This window comes from Heterocephalus glaber, unplaced genomic scaffold (assembly GCF_053883595.1).
Source record: "Heterocephalus glaber isolate CG9 unplaced genomic scaffold, H.glaber_assembly_v1.0 deba00001457, whole genome shotgun sequence".
Taxonomy (NCBI): domain Eukaryota; kingdom Metazoa; phylum Chordata; class Mammalia; order Rodentia; family Bathyergidae; genus Heterocephalus; species Heterocephalus glaber.
In genome coordinates this window covers 9,018,519-9,042,353 of record NW_028258305.1, presented here as the reverse complement: position 1 = coordinate 9,042,353, position 23,835 = coordinate 9,018,519, and the positions used below count along the sequence as shown (strand labels likewise).

The following is a 23,835-nucleotide window of genomic DNA, read 5'->3' as shown; positions in this document are numbered from 1 at the left end:
GCTTGGCCCATCAAAAAAAAAAAAACAAAAAAAACTAAGGGTGCCCATGCTAAAGAGTTCTCTCAGCTTGGTTCCAAAGGAGGGTGATGGAAAGAGGGACTAGCAATACATGGAGAGCACTTCCCACTTCCAGGCTTCACACAGCTGAGTGGTAGTAAAGGAGTGGATTCCTACCCTTGTACTGGTTCAACGTATACATAGGTGTGCAGGCATATGTGTACACATACACACACACAAACACACACACACACACGGGCACATACGCTATGCCCTTTGAACACAGTAAGATGTCAAAGTTCCTAAATGGAAATCTCAAGTCCTCTCACTTGCTTCAGATTTTCCAAGCTCTAGCATAGCCGTACACCCAGGAGGGATCATCTAAGTCAACATAGTGTAGCAACAAGTGGAATGTTCCTTGCTAGCAGTGGCCGAAATGGGACCGCCATTCCTGGGGGACTGCTCCTGGGGATTTGTTTCCTCTGCCACCTCCCTCTAGACACTGGGCTCTGTCCTTCCTGGGCTGTGTTGGTTAACAGCCAAGTGTCGTTACCTGTGGAAGGCTCCTGTCCTTCAAAGTCTTAATCCAGATCTCTGCAGGTAGAACTTTTCCATCTCAATAATCATTTTTTAAAAAGAAATAATTATAGCAGGAGGAACACTCCAACCCACACTCCTTCCCATCAGCTCTCACTGGGCATGTTGGTGACCCCATTCTTCTGTCACACCATCAAGAATGCTGGTTGAATTTGTAGAGCTTTTGAAAACTCAAATTAAATTTTAAATATGTTTGCTGTTGATCCATGTCACCTGTAGCAATACACCCAACACCTGTCATCTTGTTTCTATTCTTTGCAAGGCTTCCTATGTCTCTCTGACCTCCACCCTCTGCTCTTCAAAAAATAGGCTGGATGTGAAAAACTAAGCCCTCTCCCTCCAAAAGGCTCAGAGTCTGGCGGCTTAATTACCTTTCCATTTGCAACATGGAGGCCCCTTGGGTCAGAATTAAATGTGATTTCCAGTAGGAGAGGGGATAGGTTTACTCCATTGCTGCCCATCCTACATCTGTTCTGTAGACACAGTGACTCCTTAGGCTGGGAAAGGATGAGCTAGTCTTCTCCAGCCTGGCTTTCTAGACTTGACCTTTAACTCCTGGAAAAGAAGAGTGTGAGCCCTCAGTGAGTACAGTATCTGAGGGGAAGACTCTAGAAAGAAGGGGGATAATGACTATAAAAAATCAAGGCTTGTTAATATCATTGAGATCATCACAGTCATTACAGGTGAAGTATGATCTCCTGTCCAGGTTTGTGTGTGTGTGTGTGTGTGCAGCACAATAGGACATGAATATGTGTGTCCTATAAATAAGAGCATACATAAGGACTTATGTGTGTAACTGTGGATATATGCACACTTCCTGTACCTATAACATAATGCCAACTCATTGGGAAAATGGAAAGTGAGGTTATATGCAAACAGGCCCTTGGAATGCAAACTTTTGTTTCCTAACCCAAACACATGACTTTGAGCAATTGTGATGTTGCTGAGGAATGGATTGAGCCCTGTGTGGACATGGCAGGGGGTGCTTAGCTAGTAAAGGAACCTTTGTCTTCTGCTCACAGACTTCATCTCCCTTCCCTTTCCATGCCCTACTAAGGTCTATAGGCGGTACTTATCTTTTTTAGTTATATTTTCCTACATTTCATCAGGAGGTGAAATTAGGGCCATCCTGGTAATATCAAAGTGTTTTCATGCCTCAGAAAAATAGTTCCATTTGTGTTGAATCCCTCAGGTGACTTCCAGCCATTCACTTATGACTGATCCTTAGCATGTATTTACATGCTAAGGATCTAGGCTACTCTCTTATGGGATGGGGACATTTTTAGGACATATGGCCAAGGACAATCCACCAGAATGTTGAGGAGACTTTAGGAGAAACTCTGGATGAAATGGAAAGTTTGCGATTCAGCATCAAAAACAAGTTCTTAATGCGCCTTAAATATCCTGACTTTTGACACAGGGCAGATGTAGGCCAGTTCTGCTTCCAAGAAGAGCAGGATGATAGGTGGGGGAAGGGTAGTATGGAAGGATACCAGATGATACAGCACATGACTGCAATGCAAAAATACAAGGTCTCTATTTTTGAAACATAAGTTCCCAGAGAAGGAAGCCCCAGCCTGCTCTGTCTTCTTTAGTCCAAAGAGTACTTCTGTGGTTTCATGCAAGCATGCCTGCTCACTTCCAAATCAGTCCTTCCTTATGAAAGTCATCTAATACTATAGCCAAATGACAAGAAACTAATATTATTACAGGACATGGTCTGTAGCATATTGCAAAGAAAGGCAGCATAACACAACTTTTACAAATAGGAAAATTCAAACCATTAAATCTTCTCCTCGAAAGTCCTTGGAGCAGGCTGACCTACAAAAATCATGTAGCTTCCTGTTCTTTTTCCAGTTGGGTTTACCATTTTACTTTAAGACATGATGCTGAAGTATCAAAGGCTTGAGGAAACATGATGTATTATAGAAAACTGTCAATCTCCAGAAACTAATTCCCCTGTTAGGCCTCTAGGTCTATATCCTTGGGCTTTTCATGGCAGGGAGGGGGACTTCTAACTACAGTCAAGCAATAAGGACGACATTTTGTTGGTTTCTAATGCCAGTTTAAGGTAGATCTAGACCAACACACTTGGGGAATTTACATACTCCATGCAACAATGATACAACACTGTCTTATTTGAATGTGGAGATAGCTAAATAGTTTGCTATCCTCACCACAGAGCCCTTCCTCTAGCAAAGGCCAGGACCTTCAGGGATTCACCTGCCACTGATCTCCTGGCTGTCTTTGAGCTCCCTTTCACTCTATGTCATGCACTGCTATATCTGCCCTAAAACTTTTCCATGAACATGATTTTGAAAAACTATTTACTGACCAAAATATTTTTTTAAAAAGTATTGACCATTTGCTGAAAACACTATCTTTTCCTCTGCTCTTGAATTGAGTTTATATTCTACAAAATGTTAATGTTAAATAATCTTTCAAAACTCAATGGACCATATATATGTGGTTCTATTTCTAGATTCTGTTTTATTCCAATGATTTATATGTCTTTCCTTACACCAACACTGCCTTGATTACTGTAGCTTTAGAGGAAGTCTTAAAATTAGGTACTAAATGTCTTCCAACACTGTTTTTTTTTTTTTTTACTTTCCTAGGTCCTTTGTACTCCTACATAACTTTTAAATTTCAATATCCAATTCTTCATTTATAGCAAGTATACATAGACCTGAATTTTTATATTTATCTTGTGTTTTCTAATCCTGCTAAATTCAAATACAAGTTCTAGGAGTTCCTAGAGATTTCTTAGTATTTTCTCTGTAGATGATCATTTCATCTACATATAAAGATCTTGCTTCTACCTTGCCAATCCTATCCTAATTGTGTCATTTTATTGCCAGACTATTTTGACTTGGGCCTAGGTTTCAAAGTTTAATGGACAGATGAAGAGTAGGCATATCTGCCCTTGTTGCCCACCTTAAGGAGAAAGCATTGTATCTTCTCCATTCATATAAGGCATTCTCACTGGAAGTATGGAGTACATGTCTTTGATCTGTTGAGAAGGTTCTGTTCTACTTCTAGTCTCCTGATAGTTTTTACCATGAACAGCTGTGGAATTTAGTCCAATACTTTTTCTCCAACCAGTTAGTGACAGGATCACATGGCTTTTTCCTTTCCTCTGTTAAAATGATGACTTTTGGGGGTGGATCTTCCAATGCTGAACCAACACTGCCATCCCTATAATAAAATCGCTTTCTACATACTGCCAGATCTGACTTCTGATAGTTTGTTTTGTTAAACAAATTTCTATCTATGTTCATACTTTTTCTTCTATTATCTTTATCCAGTTTTAGGATTAGCACAATGTTGATTTCCTAAAATGAGAGTAGAAGTGTTCCTTTTTTTTCTGCTCTAAATGTTTGATATAATTTATCAGTTAAAATGTATATGAGCCTGTTGTTGTCATATAGGTAGGTTTTCAAGCTAGGAATATACTTTCTTTTGTAATAGGTGCTATTCAAATTTTATATTTCCTCCAGAGTTAGTTTCATTAATTTGTCTTACAGGGTACTTCTTAGAAGTTGTCAAATTTATTTCAAAACAGATTTTTGTAATATGCTTTCTATATATTTTTAAATTCTGTAAAATCTGTGGTAATGTTTCCTAGATCTTGATATTCTAATTTTAAAAATGTATAATTCATATTGTGTAATAGGAAGAAAAGATCTAAAGGAGCAGGGGAAATGGGAGGGATGGGGAAAGGAAAGAAGGGGAAAGAAAAAATACAAGAAAAGGAAAACAATGGAAACAAAGTCTTTGCAAATAGGGAAGGGTGGAGAGGGTGAAGGGAGGGCAGGGGAAGGGGAAAAAAATAAGAACCAAGATACTCATGTAAAGGTACAAGATCCCAATGATGAATGTAACTGTATTTTATACTGAAATGTACCAGTAAACTTAATGGGAAAAAAATGTATTGACCATCAGATAAAATACAAATCCCTGAACATATAATTAGAGAACATCGGTAACATGGTCCGAAATTAGTTTTCAGCTTTATCTTTCAATATTTTTATAGACAAACCTCTTGCTTCCACATTGCCCATCAAACATCAGAGTATTTTCTTGACCTATTTTGCCTACTTTCCTTATCTTTGTCATCTAAATCCTAGCCAAGTTTTGAGAACCAGCAAACAGCTCAGCATCTCTGTGGGTCCCAGAGAATGATCTTCCTCTATGTTCCTCCAGTTTGTGTCTCTTATTTATGAATTAATCATATTGCACTCCTCCATAGTCATGTGTTTGTTTGTTTATTTGTTTTTGAGACATAGTCTCACTATGTAGTTCAAGCTGGCCTTGAACTCACTGTGGAGCCCAGGCTGGCCTCAAACTCATGGTGATCCTCCTGTCTCAACCTCCCAAGTGCTGGGATTACAGGCATGTGCCACCAGGCCCAGCTGTTTGTTGTTTTTAAGACAGGGTCTCATTAGGTAAACCAGATTGTCCTAGAACCCCCTATATATCCTAGGCTAACCTTGAACTTGTGATCCTCCTGCTTCCAGGTTTTGTGTGTTTTAATGCTTACAAAACTTATCTTTCAAGTAGGACCAACTATAATTCCTTTGAGAACAGGAATACCTCCTAATAGTTCCCCATAGTGCCTAGGATACCACCTCACACAATATAGGATAGGAGAAAAACTTTGCAAATGCTAATGTTTTGAGAAAGTTTATAACACTGAATATGGGAGTAGTACAAATTTCTTTATTGTGTTCCATTAGAAGGAATTAGTGACAGCTCATCAGTTATAGGTCATCCAGAGGGCTAAGATACATGAACTTATCCCCTTTATAGGTCACTTATCTTTAATCACAGGACAAAGACTGTGTTCCTATTATTACCCTTCTAAATTACCTAATGTTATTATTTACAAGAAAGACTGAGCCAAACACATGGGAAACCATCAATGAATACTCATCCTTGCCATTTGAAAAGCAACTTTTAACTGTGCATCCTACTGATAATATATAAAGAATAACACTCTAATTCATTCCAGGGCACCAAAGCCCCTTGCCTGGGACTGCTGTCTACATTGGCAAAGTGAATTATATATTAGCATTTTAAAAAGGCCCACTGTTCTCACCACATCAGCTTAACCGAGACCAGTTATTTAGTAGGATTCTAATTAATTTAATTCTCCACTGGTGGCAATTTCTGATGGGCAATGAATGCGCCTTTTACCTCTTTGCATTCCTTCCCCAGCACTTAACTCAGTAGGTTGCATATAGCAGAGACCTAATAAATATTTGTTGATTGAACAAATGAATGAGCTTTGCTGCAGATGGAGATTCATGAGTGAATTCTTCAGATATGTTTCACAAAATCATACTGGTCCTCCCAGCCTGAAAATGGGCAGAAATGCAAGCACCATGGTAAATAATGATGCAGCCTGGCTCCATCGTCCAGAGGACCAAGCACTCAAAACAAAACCACTTAGAATATGCTTCCTGATCAGTTTAATTAGCATTGTTGTTGATATTTTTACTATGGTACCCTCAGCCTTACAAAATTCTTGAATGTGACCCATATGATACTGAGATTCAGTATATAGAGATTAAGAGTGAGTCACATCATCATAACAGTACTATGTGCACAACCTTGAATATAGCTTTAATTCTCTATACTTCAGTAGAATGGGAATAATAATAGTACCCACTCCACAAGCTTGTTATGAAGAAGCAAAAGAACATGCACAGAGAACACTTATCTCTGTGCTTAAAATCTAGAGAATTCTCAGTCAGCCTTGGCTGATATTATTATTTCTACTTTCTCCTATATTTTCCTCTTTACTGGTAATCAGCCAGCCAAGGATGAGATGGGTTAAGTTCTACATCACAGAATTTCAGACACATCTTGGCCCTTGATCTCCAAGCAGCAAAAGATGTGTGGTGCTCTGCCCGCCTCGGAGAGATAGATGATCAAGGCCCCGTGGGAGAGGGCTGTCCTCCAGCACTACCAGCAAGGCAAGATCCAGAGAGAAATTTGCCATCTTACCATGCAGCCAAAGCAATTTGGGGCAACCCAAGCTCATGTACTTGCAGCCATTTTTTTTTAAATGTCAGCATGAACTGGATGTGGTGTCACATGCCTATAATCCCAGCACTCTAGGAAGATGAGGCAAGAGGATCACAAATGCAAGACCAGTCTGAGCAACTTAGTAATTTAGCAAGACCTTGTCTCAAAATAAAAAAGAGATGGGGATGTAGCTCAGTGAGAAAGGCCCTGGATTTAATCCCCAGTACTCCTCCTCCCCTCCAAAAAAAGGTCAGCATGCTGACAGTTTTAGTTTCCAAACAAAAATCACTGCCATTTTTTTTTCTGTGACATGAATGTATGAAGAATACAGGTTTACTAGCCAAATGCAAAGAAAAACCCACTACCAAAGGATATGTGTCACTACTCCATTTCCCCCACAGCCATCAAGCCTGATGGCTGTCAGGACTCCTACTCCGCAGAGTCCAGTATACTGAATGTTCCACACTGCTGTGACTGCCATGTGCTGCCTGAAAGAGGAGATAGCAGAGAAGAACTGACTTTGAATGGGGTGGAGAACAGAAAGAGGGGATACCAGGCAAGTCAATAAGGCAATAATAATACCATGATGGCACCCCTGTGCCACCAGCTTGGAGACCAGCCTCACTCACCAGTGTGAACCAAAGAGTGCAGCAGGCTACCCCTGGCACATCAGCCTGTGTCAGAGGGAAAAGAAAATCATACTCTGAGAGAAGCTAAAAACTAAAAAGAGCACCACAAGTAAGGCATAGTGGCTGCAGGCAAATCCACACAAAGGGAACTGCTTTGAAGGAAAAATCTCTTGTGTACCTGAGTTCTGAGCTTTGGGTGAGCCTCTGAAGAGAACAATTTGCATCTTGGTTTTCCCCTTTTGTGGGGCAAAGCAAGCAATAGACAAAATCAGCCACTCTGAAAAAAAAAAAGGCATGAATGACTCTCTGCAAATCACAGAGCTCAAAGGAAGGAAGGAAAGGAAGGAAGACCAGCTCTGGTATTCAGGTACCTCTGGTCGGCTTTCCCCTTATCTGAAATGAGAGCACAAACCAGCAGGGAGAGAGGGGTATAAGGGACCAAATAGCAGCAGGGGATGCTTGTTTGTATTACTGTCTAAGGAAATGCAGGGAACAACCACCAGGGGAAAAAAACAGGCAAATTACACCCTCTCAGACCATCCTCAGCAAGGACATTTGATTCTTGCTGTTTGGTGAAGATGCCCACTATCTGGCTCCAACTCCAGGACTGGCTTGGCCCATGCAGAATCTAAACAGCTGCTGCACTTATCAACTGCAGCCCCATCAGCCCAAGACATTCAAAGTCCACCCATGTCCTCTTCAAGAAGTAAATGTGAATCAGAGGGTGGCTGGCAAGAAGAGAAATGACAGCAGAAGAGCTGCACATAGCAGATTAAAGAAGGAGCAAGGGAAAGTACATACATCTCTAAAGGGAGCCTGGAGTCCCCATTCCAGAGGAAGATGATGAAGGTTTCATCATGCACAGAGAAAATGTGAGACATAAACAGCACAGTAAGTGGAACAATCCTCAAAACTTAGAGTTAGAAGCAATTTCCATCAACCCTCCCTTCTGTTCATTGCTATTTCCCTACCTTTGAACTCAAAATTAAATAGCCCAGTAACAAGATTCAGGTCATGCTATTGGCTCTTTGGATTCCCTAACAGAATATGATGTGGCCTCGAAATTCAAATTAAGTGGGTGTTTCTCTTAAATCCCGACTAGAGAATGGAACAGATTGTGAGATCTATTTAAGTCATTTGAGATGAATTTGGTTTGATGAGTAGCTCTTTTTTTTTATGCCCTTTTAACTTTAAAAGCCTTCTCTCAGCAATTCTTGGTCCATAAGTTTATTTCTATCATTGGAGAAGTGAATTAAAGAATAATCCTGCCAGGTAGTGACCTAAGTGTTCCCTGTCATAAGGATACTACTTAGAAGCCCTTGAAATATAGGGTAGGTTTACGTGTTCTCTTACTAGTACTGGTACCACCAAACAAACTTTTGATTTTGTTCCTAAATATTTCTAAGATGCACACTTTTCTGCTATTCTGGCTTCTGAATCTAGTGGGTCACCAAGGAAAGATTCGCCACCTCAATTCCTTTGGACAGGAGCTAAGAAATTTGGTTCCATTTCTGGCTCAACCACTAAGGAACTATGTGGTTTCTGCTTGACTCTTTTTCCCCCAACCATGTGATCTAGGTACGTCCTTCATCTTTGGACTTCTGATGCCTGACCTATAAATTGAATGATAGTTACGGTTCTTTTCAGTTTAATCTATTCTTCTCCTACCTAATTTATAAAATCACAAAGAAAATTGACTCCATCATGTATATGAAATTGTTCTATAATACTTAAGTGATTTTCTGGGAACATTTTAAAAACTATACACAAGTGGAAAGGTGATTAGCAATAAAGTATCTTATTTGCACTAAGATAGGAAGGAAAATAATCACTCCTCCTAGATTTTGCTGGAAGTGAGTTCTTTGGTTTGATGTAACTCCAAGGGGTGTATTAGCTGAAGAGTGCATCTCCATCAGGGAGTCAGAGGAAAGGATTATGGTGCTCATACTTCCCTCAGACAAGAATCTTGAAGAAGGACAATGTACTGGTAACATGTCTTGTCTCTGAACTTCTACCAGACTCACAATTCCTCAAATCTATTTTTTTTCTTTTTTTCTTTTTTCTTTTTTGGTACTGGGGATCGAACTCAGGACCTTGCACTTGCAAGGCAGGTGCGGTGGCACTGAGTTAAATCCCCAACACTCCTCAAATCTATTTCTTTAACACTACACCCCTAGAAAATCAACAGCCTACAAAATACTCCAATTCTAATAATCGTTTCCACTACTTTCAGAACACTGCTGAGGAAAATATGAATTGTTTTTACAGAAACAAATATTAATACTGAGGTTTTTAGGGACTATATTAATAATTGTCTCCTTCAATACTGACTTCACTACAAGCATAACTAAATAAATAAGCATAAAACCTGAAGGAGACTCCTGACCACTTGCAGAGGTTGGCGGTAATCCAAATGCTCTTGAAAACTCCAAGCAAAAGTGCTCAGCAAATATTCTGCCACAGTTTGGGCCCTCAACTATGCCTCAGTAGAATCCTAATTAGCTCAAAATTGAGAAATCTGTCTCTAAGTTTTTTCTTTAAACTCATTGGATTTTGATACAATTGTGTCTCAATACTCAACACGCTGGGTGCTAGGTGCTACAGGGACTCTGAGTCACTCTCTGTCACCACGGACTTACAGACCTTTTTTACGTGTGACAATCTGGACAGATAACAAAACTAATGGGCACAGACCACAATTGGGAGGATAAGAACAATCCCCATATTTGGTCCCCGTCATCCTAGCAGCCAGCACTGTATCCTCTAATCTGTGCTCAGTGCATGCCAGGCAACCAATTCATCTCCCTTCAATTTGAAGTTCCTCTCAAGAGAAGGCATGGCAAGGACCTCAGTCAGATTTGCCAGTCCCTTCCCCTGCTTCTACTAGTCTTGATGACCATGACCTTGACATACTGCACAGAGGGATGATTTCCCAAATCATCAATCTTGTGTGGAGTTTCAAAAGATCTAGCCCTTGCATAACACCATTTCATAATGAATCCCATAAATGAATTATTTTCTTTCCACTAAAAAAAGTATGAGGGAAGACATGAAGTGTATTACTTGCTTTGTTTAGTGAAGGATCTTTCTTATTCAAAGAGGGAAGGGGAAAAAAAGGTAGCATTTATCTACTTTTGTTCCCTCCAATCCAAAAAAGTGATAAAACCATTTCTAAATATACCCATTTATTTAGATACTGACTCTGAGAAGAACTAAGAGGTGGGGTAAAAACACAGAGAATACCAAGTGCAGCTTCCAAGGCTGAAGTTGTCTCAAAACCATGATTGCTCTGTTTGAATGAGTCTCTCTTTGAAATTGGTACCACTCTTTCCAGGTATCAGCAAGGTGCTGAGCGCATTTGGGGAGGATGTTATTACAAAATCCGTCATGGTCTTAGGTCTCAACAACACAGTGGCAGAGCATGGGGCAGAACGAAAAATTTTTGGTGAAGTAACTTCTTGTCTGGTAGTCCCGTGTTCACCTAGGAACTCTCGAAAACTCATAATGAAATCTGCACCCTCGGGATTCTTTATCTGTCATGGAAAAGCCATGCATGCCAAGGAGGGATGGTTGCTCCCATCTGCAGTGTACACAGCTATTGATAGGAAGAGACAACTAGGAGTACCATTGCCAATGGCCTCTCTTGGTGTCCATGTGTGTAAACCACACATGTGGGTCTGTGAATGTGTTTGCCTTGTGTGCTAACAGAGGGAGAAGCACTCTAAGGAGAAACATTACCTTTGATTAGTTAAGCAGAATGCAGCTAATTCCCCAGACTAGAGAAAACCCAGCTTCTCTGCTCCCCCTCTTACTGATGTGGTCTCCTGAAAACCCTGTGACCATGGTGAGCCTTCGTCTTCTTGTTAATAGAGTGGACATTGTGAGATCTGTCCCAATGAGGATCAGAAGAAACAATGCACATGAAAGCACTATATAAAGTATAAGGTAGAACGCTATTATTCATGATGAAGAAGCAGGAAAGAATCCAGTGGCAATTATTTTGCTGTCACTAAGTAAGGTAATCTAGTCAGAGGGTGAGTGAAGATTTTCCCCACTTATGTTCACAACCAATATGTAAATCTAGAATACACAGTGTCTTCATTCTATTATTTATAAACCTATTTTAATATGCTAAATTGTGTCTAATTCTTTTTTAGATCTCCAGGCAGTAGAAAACACCAAATTGAGAAAATTTCTTGGCAAATTAATTGGGCCAGGAATTTTTATCACATATTTGTACATATCATTTATTTGTCATTAATTCCTAAGGAATGTGCATTGCTATGATTACAATGGTTTATTCCAATGCGACCCTCTTTCCTCCTATAATTTTTCCCCTAATAAAATCTGCTTCAACTTTCCAATGGAAGTACTAAAGTTTTGTTTGTTTGTTTGTTGTTTGCATTAAGATATATTTGCTGAAGATTTAGGATCCTAAAAATAGAATATTTAATAAACAACTACTGATGTTAATCAACTTCTTTAGGATTTACCATACACCCAATGACATTATCTTTCTTAAGCTAAATTAAAAGACAAATTCAAATCCTGCATGGTAGCCACCAAAAACATATATTTGAAAAACAAGATTCAGCATGCCATATTATGCATTATTTAATGGTATGCAAATCGTAAGTCAGACAGGAAAACCACACTTCAGCATTAATAAACAGCAATACTACTACTAAGTATGATATTAAGTATGATATTGCTATGATTTATTCCCAAGTTTTGGATTCTGATTTTTCTTGAAAATGTATGCCATCTGACAAGTGATAACCTATTTCCCCTCCTACATCTTCTACTCATTCCTCAAATCTGTTCCTCCTACCCACCCAATGGGTGTCTACAGGAAACTGTTAAAGAAATACAAAGTCATAAGGAGCTGCATTGTCTCATGAGCTTTAAAAATTAAAGAACAAGCAAACACCACCTAAAGCTCCAACATTTATTGTGTCAATGTTAAGCACACTTTTTAAAAGACAACATAGAATGTATAGAAACAAGGGGTTGGGGACTCATGCTCATTTCCACAATACAGGTAATTAGGCTGGCTGGTTTCAAAAGGGCTGGACACAGCTCAGGACAGCGATGGTCCAAAAGCCCTCTATATGGGACTGATTCACTGTTCCAATGTGGGTCTGTTTTTTTGTTTTTACTTTTTATTAAAAAATATAAATAAAATGGCACTGCAGGCCCAGGCTGGAAGGACTCCGCAGGACTCTGTCTTCGCACAACGGCTTCTTGGAGGCTACTGTCAGAAAACATCACAAACTAGCAGGATGACGGACCACGCTGACGTCGGCTGGGCGGCACGTGTCCACCCGGCCCCTGGGGGCTTCAAATTTTCTCAGAACTTAAGGGCTCTCGAGCTTCCATCCGAAAACTGCCACACATCTTGAGCTCTCTGGGTACTACGCCGAATGGGGGTGTGTGAAGAACCTAGAAAGAGGTTGGAGACAGAGGAGGGGGGAAAAAAAAGTACAGGTGTGACTTGGCCCGGTGATTTTCTGTTCTTTCACTAGCATTTTAAATTATGATTTAAATCAACCACAGGTTGAGCCACTGGTATCTTAAGCACGATTTCCAATGCTGTCTCCCCACCCCAGATGCCTGAGCTTTGAGAGACTTTCCCAGACCCTCCTCCCCTCCATCCCCCAAAAGACCCAGATTCCCCCCACCCAGGCATATGATAGTTCTACTAAACTCAGGGCACACCTGGAAGGAAACACTTTCCTTTATGACTAAGAAAACTTAGTAGGAAACAGTCCTTTGGTTGAGGAGAACAAGGGAGGGAATAGGGAGGGGGTCGTTTTCTTAAAATAATAATAAAATTATAAAGAAATAAAAAAAATTGATGTGAAAGCAGCACAACAAAAACATGAAATGTCATCAAGTTCAACGTCAAAGCAGCCAACGATTTACAAGAGGCGAACAAATCTCTGAAGAGAAAACCAGAACCCAAAATAGTTGCTCTCAAATTGCACCAAAACTGCCTGTAGTTTCTTTCAAACATGCAGTTTTTTTCTTTTATTTCTTTTTTTTCCTTCTTTCTTTCTTTCTTTCTTTTTCTTTCTTTCTTTCTTTCTTTATTCTTTTTTGTCAGGGGGGTAAGGCACTGGTGAAGGGAAAAAGGGAGTGGTTATTTTCATCAGGTTCCTCCCTTGCTGTGGACATTGACTTGAAGCAGCAGAACTGAGAGTCCGGATGTGGATGTGCCGAGGAGGGCTACCACTGTGGCAGGCCAGGCCTCGTTGCCATGGTGACCCGAAGCAGGGGCCTGGGGCCTCCTCTCCCCTGACTCGGTGCTGCAGGAGGCCTGGGGTCTGGAGCTCAGCTGCTCTCATGCATACCCCTTTGAGCAGAGGAGACCTGGGCTGCGGGGCCTGCTGTGTCCAGGTGGGCTCTGGGGACTCCCACTCTCAGTCCAGCACTAGTCACTGTCGTTGAGGCCCAGTTAGCTGACACCCCTGTTAAACCTCTTTGTCTAATCTGCTGCTGATAGTTAAAAGCCTGAACAAACAAATGCGGACCCTTGGTGGATCTGGGGGCTCCTGCTTTAGAAGAAACTGGGGAGAAATTGCTTAATTTGCCTTTTCTGCTATCTTTATGAAAGACCTGTTAGAAACACGTACTTCCTTTACATAGATTTGCCATGTTACAGAAAGGAAAAATAGTATTTGGATCAACCATTTAGTCGTTTTCAATCAAGTTTAGATACTAAAGTACAATAACCCACATGAACCATGTTCGTCTCCCTTTCCATTTGGAAGGGAGAAATTAATTGCATCCCATGACCACAGGTGACACTGGGAAAGAGAGAGAGAGACAAACAGGCCCGTCCTCCTGAAGGTGGATCCCCTGGCCATGCACAGTAATAAACAAGATATGGAGTAAGGAGACGCTGGCAAGCAAAACTGCCCATGTCTACAACTTGCCACTGTAGCGGCCCTGGAGGAAACATACAAAATCCCAACCCATCTCTATATTTTAGTATCCACTTCTCTAAAAATGGGTTCATTTATTCTCTACTGGTAAAGCTGCAGGGCCTCAGAAGATGCTTAGGAAAATTTACTAAGAAGCTCATACCTTTTAAAAGTTAGTAGTCTTTTTAAAAAGTTTTCTATGCAGGTTTAAAGAACACTGCCAATCCCATCCTTTTTTTTTTTTTTTTTTTTTTTTTAGGGAAACTGCCTTTTAAAAAAAGAATGGGATGGATACATTCTTGAACACACGAAGGGCAGGGACAATGGAGTGACATTCATACTGAGGAATACACAATTACAATGGTCATCAGCAATCCTGTGTGTATCTGTATGTACGCACACACACACATGCATGCATGTGTGTTTAAGGAGGTTAGAAAAACCCAGTATTTCTTCCCTTAGTCTCTGAGTATAGTACTAGAGGCAGGACAAGATGGGCCCTGAGATTTCTAATTCCTTTTCAGAATGGCCCCAAACAATCCCAGTACATTTCAGCAAACTTTCAGTGTCTGTGAATAAACCACTTCATTTCCTTATTTCTCCAGTTGAAATGGTATCTAATCCACTGCTCCCTCCTCTACCCCAACCATTATGAATATGTACAAAATGGACTTATTGCATACACAACAAATGGTATTTAAATAAACAGTTCTAGTCACAGAACACCCTGGGAAAAACTCAGCTACTTCACACTTTCTGCCACGGCTGTACACATGATGAACATGTTCACCCCATTTCTTAGCAACCTTTAGAACGTGTTGGTTTCAGTCCTTTTGTAGGTCCTAAACAACACGAGGATAGCAAATGATCTCGGGAAGGAGGTAGTACTGTACATGTACCGGAGAAATTTCTGGATTTAAATCTGTGAGAAGAGTATTTGCTATATTCCTGTTTATTAACTTGATTTCAAATAAAAATCCAAAGGAACATTTTGTCAGGAGTTCAGATACATAGAGAAAATTCCATCAGCACCTCAAGAATGTTACTAAAACAACTGAGAAATCTGAGACATAGTAATGTTCTTAGTATTTTCTTATTTTTACAATAGGAATTAATAGTTCTATGGACCTCTAAAAATGTTATTTTATAGTAAGATTTTAAATTTTAGGATTCTGGATACAAAATGTTACTTGTAAGTTATATTCTTATTGGCTGTTTTCATGGTCTTATTATTCACTCAGCTTCAGAAATAATATTTTATCGTAAGTTAGGAGACAAAATAACCTGAAGAATCTGTCTCCCAATAAATTTATTTAACTTTGGGACCATGTAAATCAAACATAATCTGTGATTTATCACCAGCTGTTTTCCCCCCTCCCTGTTCCGTTTGAGTTAAGAAATCTGAACATACAAGAATACAGTATCCATTAATTCTGTCAGGATGCAAAACCTAATTATACTAACAGCATCATATACTGAAAAATTAAAATGAATACTGTATATAAAACCTACACAGCTGCACTCAGAGCTCCTAATAAAAGAGCAATAGGGACACACAGAAGTTTTATGAACATTTAATATGATAGAGCAGAAATTACCACATCTAAAACCGTGGCACTGGGGAATATTTCTATCTGTCTGAACAGCATTTTGGATTCAGTTTTGGAGTCACCTAATCTAAAACACACTTATCTTTTCTCAGTTCACTGACAAACATCAAGTTCTCCAAGGTACCCAGCCCTACACCAGCTCAGCTCCTGTGCAGTGTTCTCCACTGTCCTACATGGATCCCTGTTTCCCACCACACTGTCTTTAAAAATACCTACTTCCTCTATACTTTAAAATGATAAAACTCTTCTTGCTTCCAATAAAAGGCATTGCTTGAAAAGTCCACCTCACTCACTGGCCCTAGGGCCTAAGAACTGAGCACAAAACTGCTACCACAAGAAGACAACAGAACAGCTTTGGTTTTGGTTTTTACAAAAATAAGAACAATGTCAGATCCATTCATCTACACTGGGAACAGGGAGACAGTATCACAGAGGCATTAGTTTTAATCAAGCAAATCGATGCTGCAACATGCAGTATTTGAGAAACCGACAACATAGATTTCCAAAGAGGGTTTGCTTTGTTTTGTTTTTTTTAAATAGACCTAACTTGTTTTTCAAAGACATTTCATAAATCTGTGGGTTGATCAAAGTATAACTGAAGGGGTACCCCATCCTCTCTTGCTGTCAGCCAGGTACCTATAAAAACACTTAAAACAGTCTGTAGCATCTACAGTCCACTGGCTCCCAGAACCCTAAGGCAAGCTACCATGCACCTCAGGAAATCAGTAGCTGATCCCAGAGATTTGGCTGTGTCTGGCTACCCCTGGTTGCTGCTTTCTTTTTCTCTTTTCCTTTCCTTCCTTTTTGATTATTTTTTTAACTTGATGCCTTTGTTTCTGGGTTTTTAGGTTTGAGGAGTGGGGTCATTTTTGTTATGAGGAAAGCCTGTTATGGAGAAGCTAAAAGCTGATTTTAAAAAAAACCAAACCCTTTTTACCTTATGTTCTAAGCTAGGGCAGTGATGACAGAATAGAAGAAAACTTTTAGACAACAAGAACAGCAAAAAATCCAAAGGAAATAAAAGTTTCAGATGCTATTACCAGCAAGTTTACCACTTACATCTGAATGGATTTCTCTTAAGAGATGGAGCAAGTTTTTAACATCAGACTGGAAACGCTTTCCATTTCTTGGAAATTATTCTAGAACTGTAAAGCCTAAAAACCATGTCCATGGTTTGAGATATGTCTATTTTAGTAAGTACTTTATGTTCCTTTAGGGTATAATACACGCATCAAAATGCCCATTGAAATAATCCTGAAAAAGACTGACTGGCCTTCTCTTAAAACCTGCTATTTTCTTGAAAGTAATTTACAGAGTGTGTCAAATGAGGACACAAGAAGCTTACATTGTGTACTTTAATTTTTTTATTTTTTTCAATAAAGGGACAAAATGGGTGTATGAACAGGTTAATGCAGACAACTGCCAAAAAAACACAGACAGTGGTTTTTCCAATAGAACTTAACAAAGACCAGAAACAAATACAATAAAAAGCCAGGTTGTAATGACCTTTGGTCATCCAAATAAAAAAAATAAAAACAAAGAAAAATAAAAGATCAAATTAAGTGCCTCTGTTTTGAACAGGGCACAAGCAATAATAAATAGTGACTCCCATAGTAAAAGATAAAATTTCAAGTTACGACAAACAGCTTTCATTACAGGAATAGAAAAGGCCAATAACAAAATATTCTGCATTGCCATTTACAAAAAAGTATTGACTAAAGCGGGCTTTCTCTTTAATATGCTTTGCATATGAAATTCTTTCCAATCTAAATATAAAGCACCATTTAGTTTTTGGCAATGAAAAAAACTGCAAAACCTTTTTTTTTCTTTTCTTTTTTCTTTCTTTCTTTTACTGCATATGAAGGTAAGATGCTGGAATGTAAGGTGATAGAAGGAAAGGGACAAAAATCACACTACATAACAAACCAACGTTATTAGCTTGCAGTACTGCATACAGTATGGCAGCAGGAAAAAGGAACGAAAAAGGATATGTACAACCCTTATGACAGCCGTCCGTGTGACATTCTAGCAGGCTCCTCCAAACCGCCATTATATGGCTTCTCATCTGTACAATGTCACACTTTGTTTCTCTTTTTTTTTTTGAAGCATACAAATAATTTGCACTATATTATCCTGCCAAATTAAAAAAATATACTGTGGCAGCCTGTCTTTTTTTATTTCCACTACCAAAAAAGGTACATTGATACCTTTTAAGAGAACAAGCAACAGTTAAAAATACAAGCTTCAATATAAATACTATAATGCCTAACACTAGATGAACATTTAATTCAAATACCATTCTAGAAATACAGAAAAAAGACCATAAATGTGTTTTAGCATAGGAATCAACATGAGTGTGCATTTTCCTATATTTAAGTACTATATAATCTTAAACCTTTCCCCAATGTATTTTTTTACAACCTGAAGAGCGGTGTGTAATCCAAGGCATAGAATTTTCACTACCATTTTTAAATGGATAACAAGTCTTGTAACACCACCAAGACAATGGAACCCTAAAATGCAGTTCCCCCCTAAACATAATGAAGTGTTTTTTAAAAAAATTTTTCTTAACATTTATATTTTAAAAAGTTTTGTACAAAAAAAAATCCTTGCACTGTAGAAGCGAAAGCAATCATTCATTTCTATGTTAAGTGTATTCTGTTTCCATTCACAGCGCTTGCAATGTTGCGTCCAAGTAAGTAAGCTCATTAGTCAAGTAAATGGCTGGCAAAGTTTTTTTAGTTTTTTTTTTTTTTAAATGCTCATCAATGAGATTGTGTTCAATTTTTTTTCAGCATTCTTGCAACTTTTCCCTTAAGTATAGACCTGTAAACTGGGAAAATTGTACAGTGCACTTAATTGTCCTATCTGAGCAGGTTTATTTTATACTCAACCTCTGTATCTCTGATTAGAGAAAAGATACAGGTATCACAGGCAGAGTCAAGTGCTATTTGAACACCAACTGGGGCAGATGCTAGCTTAATAAAAAAAGAAAAAATTAAAAAAATAAAATAAAACAATGAATCCTCTTCCATGTTAACACAAATAGCACACAGTGTATGGAAAAGAAATGAAGTACAACTTTTAGGGAGCACAGACATATATACTGCTACTCTTAAAATTCTTTCTCTTCTTTTTTTAAGAATGTCACATTTAAACACAAGTCTTAAGAATTCATAGTTAATCATCATTGTATCAATATTAGCTTATATACCTGTTCTAGTTTAAAATGGCAAATAGTACCATATTGTGCTAAAAAAATCACTTGTTTTTTTTCCTCTGTTACCCTCTGTCAAACCTTATCGTCAGCCTCTTCTTTTTAATATGGTATACAAGGTCTTAAGTTTATCATTTGATTGTCCATTTGACAACCAAGTGGATCTGGATCTATTTCTTTTGATGTCAGAATTTTTAAGATATCTTTTAAAATAAGTATCTTCATAAAATGAACTTTTTACTAATGCATTTAATCATGTTCCAGGGCTTTTGCACATTACACATTCAGTTTCATCATTGTTTAAAAAAAATAAAACTGGGCAAAGCAGCCCGTTTCTTTTAAGCTCTCATTAGGAGCAAAATAGCTTTTATACTGGTATAATCAGTTTTTGTTCACAAAGTTAAACTAAAGGGGAAATGATGATTAACTAGGACATAATGGGTCATATTTTTAGGTAGCCATTGTTGTGAGAAATACAATATAGAATTATATGCTAGGTCCTAAGTTTTATCACCTCACCCAATGCTGAATTAAGCTACGAGTTTATAACAAGTAGAAAGAACCATCAATGTGGTTTTAACAGATCCAAGGCACTCATATTTTAAAACCAAATGATAGAATAAACTTGTTCTGTTTTTCTGTTAATTTGTCAATTCAAGGCCTTTTCTTCTTTCCTCTCCAATTGATACATTTAACCCTTTAGAGACAGACATTTAGCTCATAGAGATTTTTTTTCAGTGCTATGTATTCTGTCTTTAGAGGGTTAACCCAAAGACTGTTCTACCTCCTCACATTATTAAAAAAAAAAACAAAAAAAAAAACAGTACATGATATGTATTACAGAATGTATGCAGCATGGTCTTTTTTTCTCTCTCTCTCTTTTCTCTCAGAACGGAACTGGAAACAGCAACATGTTTGCTCATGTTTGCTCAGCAACGAATTAGGGACAATTTAAAATAGCCATAACATACCATACATGCTGTCTAAGTTTAAAAAAAAACATACACAACATGTAAATTATTGCACAAGAGAAAGGCTCAAAGTTTGCGTAAAATGCAATAGTATTGCCCCATACAGATCATGCATTCAAACGGTGAGAACATAAAGGAAAAAAATTTTTAAAAATAAAAAGAAAAGAAAAAGAAAAAGGAAAAAGAAAGAAAAAAAACAGGTGTGCTGGTGACAAGCACTCTCATAGTCTTAGCTTCCATTACTTCTGTTTGTTTGTTTTTTGTTTGTTTAAATCACATGGGACTAGAAAAAAATCCTACAGGGAGTGGGGCTGGAGGGCCCTGGGGAGGAGGGGTGGTGAGAAGGAAGGTGTCAGGTGGGAGTGAGGGCGGGTCATTAATATACCTCTATTCAGTTTTTATATCATTATTCAACACTCGATCACTGTGCCATTTTTTCATGTGTTTCTCCAGGGTACTGTACACGCTAAAAGGCATCTTACAAATTTCACATTTGTAAACGTCCTTCCCCACCTGGCCATGCGTTTTCATGTGCCTGGTGAGCTTGCTACTCTGGGCACAGGCATAGTTGCACAGCTCGCACTTATAAGGCCTTTCGCCCGTGTGGCTTCTCCTGTGGACAGTGAGATTGCTACAGTTCTTGAAGACTTTCCCACAGTACTCACAAGTGTCGCTGCGTCTGCCCTCTTTTGAGCTGGGCCTGCCCGGGCCCGGACCACTAATATGGGGCGTGCTCCCTCCACTTCCCGTGCCGCTGCGCCCCGAGATCCCTCCGTCCAGCTCCCCGGGCGGCGTGGAGAAGCGCAAGCTCCCGTTCTCCGAGGAGTGCTCCGACGAGGAGGCAAAAGGCGATTGTCTCGAGTCTCCGAAGCTAAGGAAAGGATCTTTGAGCTGCCTGGAGGCCGCGTAGCCGGCAAGCCACTGCGAGTACACGTTCTCCGTGTTGGGCATCGCGGCCGGGGGCAGGTCGAACTCCTTCTCCAGCTTGATGCGCTTGGAGAAAGGACTCAGCGAGCTGGGGCTGCCCAGCAGCAGCTTTTTGGACAGGCCTCCCGAGGCCGACTCGCCCGGGGAGCACCCACGGCCGTTAACAGTGCCATCGTCTATGCGGTCCGACTCGCCGGCCACCGAGTCTTCGTCGCAAGTGTCCCTGTGGCCCTCGGTCTCAGCCAGGTGGCCCCGCTTATGCTTCTCGCCCAGGACCTGGTGGAAGGCCTCGCTGAAGTGCTGCATGGAGCTGAGCACCATGCCCTGCATGACGTCGGGCAGGGCGCGGCCCTCGTCGCCCACGCCTACCACCGCACCCCGCGAGCTGTTCTCGTGGTGGCGCGCAGCCTCCAGGCTCAGCCCGAAGCCGTAGTCCACCCTCTCGCTCTCTGTCAGCTCCTCCTCCTCCTCTTCCTCCTCTTCTTCCTCTTCCTCGTCGTCCTCCTCTTCCTCCTCGTCCCCGTTCTCCGGGATCAGGTTGGGGTCGTTCTCACTCTTGAACTTGGCCACCACGGACTTGAGCGCACTGCTGGCGCTGCCCACCAGGTCGCTGGTGCCGGGTTCCGGGGAGCTGGCGGTAGAGAGGCCGTCATCAGACTTGACCGTCATGGGGGACGACTTGTGCATGTGCGTCTTCATGTGGCGCTTCAGCTTGCTGGCCTGCGTGCACGCGTGGTCGCACAGGTTGCACTTGTAGGGCTTCTCGCCCGTGTGGCTGCGCCGGTGTACCACCAGGTTGCTCTGAAATTTGAACGTCTTGCCGCAGAACTCGCATGACTTGGACTTGACCGGGGGCTGGGAGGGAGGAGGGGCGGATTGCAGAGGAGGGAGGGGGGGCGTCGCCAGGAAGGGCGGCTTGCTACCTGGCTGGAATGGTTGCAGTAACCTTTGCATAGGGCTGGGCCGGCCTGGGGACAGCGGTGGGCTAGACGTATTCCCTGCCAGCTCTCTAAGTCTCCTAGAAAAATCCATGGCGGGAGGCTCCATAGCCATTGGATTCAACCGCAGCACCCTGTCAAAGGCACTCGGGTGATGGGTGGCCAGGGCCATCTCTTCCGCCCCCAGGCGCTCTATGCGGTGGGGGTCCAAGTGATGTCTCGGTGGTGGACTAAACAGGGGGGGAGTGGGTGGAAAGCGCCCTTCTGCCAGGCCGGAAGCCTCTCTCGATACTGATCCTGGTATTCTTAGCAGGTTAAAGGGGTTATTGTCTGCAATATGAATCCCATGGAGAGGTGGCTGGGAAGGACATTCTGCACCTAGTCCTGAAGGGATACCAACCCGCGGGGTCAGGGGACTTCCGTGTTCGCTTTCTAAGTAGATTCTTAATCCATGAGTGTTCTGTGCGTGTTGCAAGAGAAACCATGCACTGGTGAATGGCTGTTTGCAAGTTGTACATGTGTAGCTGCTGGGCTCATCTTTACCTGCAAAATAATACAACACCAACATCAATGTTTAATCACCATGCAGAGTTGAGCAATTGCTTATTCATGTTCCAACTCCAGCCTTCCCTGCCCCCACCCCCAACCCCAAGGTCTACCCCCTCCTGCACCTACTAACCCTCTACCTAAATGGTGCCTAGCACATGCGGTGGTTGGTACCAAACAGATATTTGTCAAATCAGTCTTCCCTCCCTAAAACTCAATTCTAAGAACTCTTTACCCAATTCCCAAAGCAGAAAAATTCTGACCAATTCAAGCTTGAAGATAAGGAGTCCTACAATCTAGGGACCTCAGCAGATGTCTTCTGAACTTTTTGATCTTGTCATCAGCTGCAGTTGGGGACAAGGCATTTAATTTCTGTGTATCTTGGTTTCCTCAACTGTTAGTGACCCACGCAACAGTTTTGCTCCCTAAATCCTATTGTCCTTGTCTATTCCCCGATGGATGGCAGGTACACTTACTAAAATGCAACAGCTGCACAGAGATACCAAAAAAGAAAATCTCAACACACTACAATTCTCTATGGCCCTACAGTGGCTTAGGCTAAAATGTACTAATTATTGATAGTGTTAAAATGAGAAGGGACTCAAAACTCTTCAGTGGGTGAGAGACTAGCAACATTCTCCCATCCTAGCCTGTGTGCAGGTCAGAAAGTTCTAATTTTGGCTTCATAACACCCCACAGGGACACCCATTTTTAATCTCAAGGGATGTTGTGAAAATCTCAAAAGAAAATTTAATTTAGATTTAACTGAAAGCCTGTAACAAATCCTTAGGAGTTGTCCCCCAGTGCAATCAATGCAAGTCTAGAGAAGTTAGGAGGAGTGGCTGGTGCCAACTTCAGCAAACACAGTACCCTGGTTGAAGGCACAGTTCAGGCAGCCAGCACCATGACAGGCAGCAGGCTGAGCAATGCTACACTAGCCTCCTCCTCATTATTTTGAGAGGCTAACAACGTGAACCAAATTATACAACATCCTGCGCCCTCGGCTGAGACTCGGCTCCAGTTGAGAAAGAAACAGAAAGACACAGTTCAGCTAGTCAACTCTCTGGCCAGTAGCCAAGCCGTCTGGAGAGGGGCCCTGCTGAAGTCACATTATTTCTCTCTTGCTGAAAAGAACCCGAGAGTGGTAAATACCACTTTGGCAGAGAGGGGGCCAGCTTGACTTCACAAAATCATTCATTTTTAGAGATAGCTAAATTGAAATATATATATATTTATATTTATATATATTCAACAGTTTATCAGTCAACTGTGGCCTTAAAAAGAGGCACACAAGTGATGGTGGCCTAGGGACAAAGATGAGAGCAATACATGTCTCAGGGATTCTGAAAAAGGTAAGGCTTAAAATATAACTCAGAAATAAACTTTCTCCCTCTTTTAAAGAGGACCTAGCAGAGTTCCTTAAACCCACAGCTAGCATTTGTCA

The 23,835-nt window shown here is 40.7% G+C and overlaps 1 protein-coding gene across 13 annotated transcripts in view; it reads right to left on the bottom strand.

Moving 5' to 3' along the window:
* Positions 1-12,190: 12,190 nt before the first annotated feature.
* Positions 12,191-23,835, bottom strand: part of Bcl11a (BCL11 transcription factor A) — a 100,240-nt gene continuing 88,595 nt past the window's right edge. For 6 of the 13 annotated variants that reach the window (XM_021246289.2, XM_013066456.3, XM_087216343.1 and 3 more), the window contains one exon: positions 16,314-22,388. In XM_021246289.2, the coding sequence (XP_021101948.1) occupies positions 20,368-22,388 (2,021 nt within the window). In that variant the 3' untranslated portion in view covers positions 16,314-20,367. Of the gene's footprint in view, positions 12,699-16,313; positions 22,389-23,835 lie in introns of those variants that run through there. The other 7 variants (XM_087216342.1, XM_021246287.2, XM_004867244.4 and 4 more) reach the window with 4 other exon arrangements.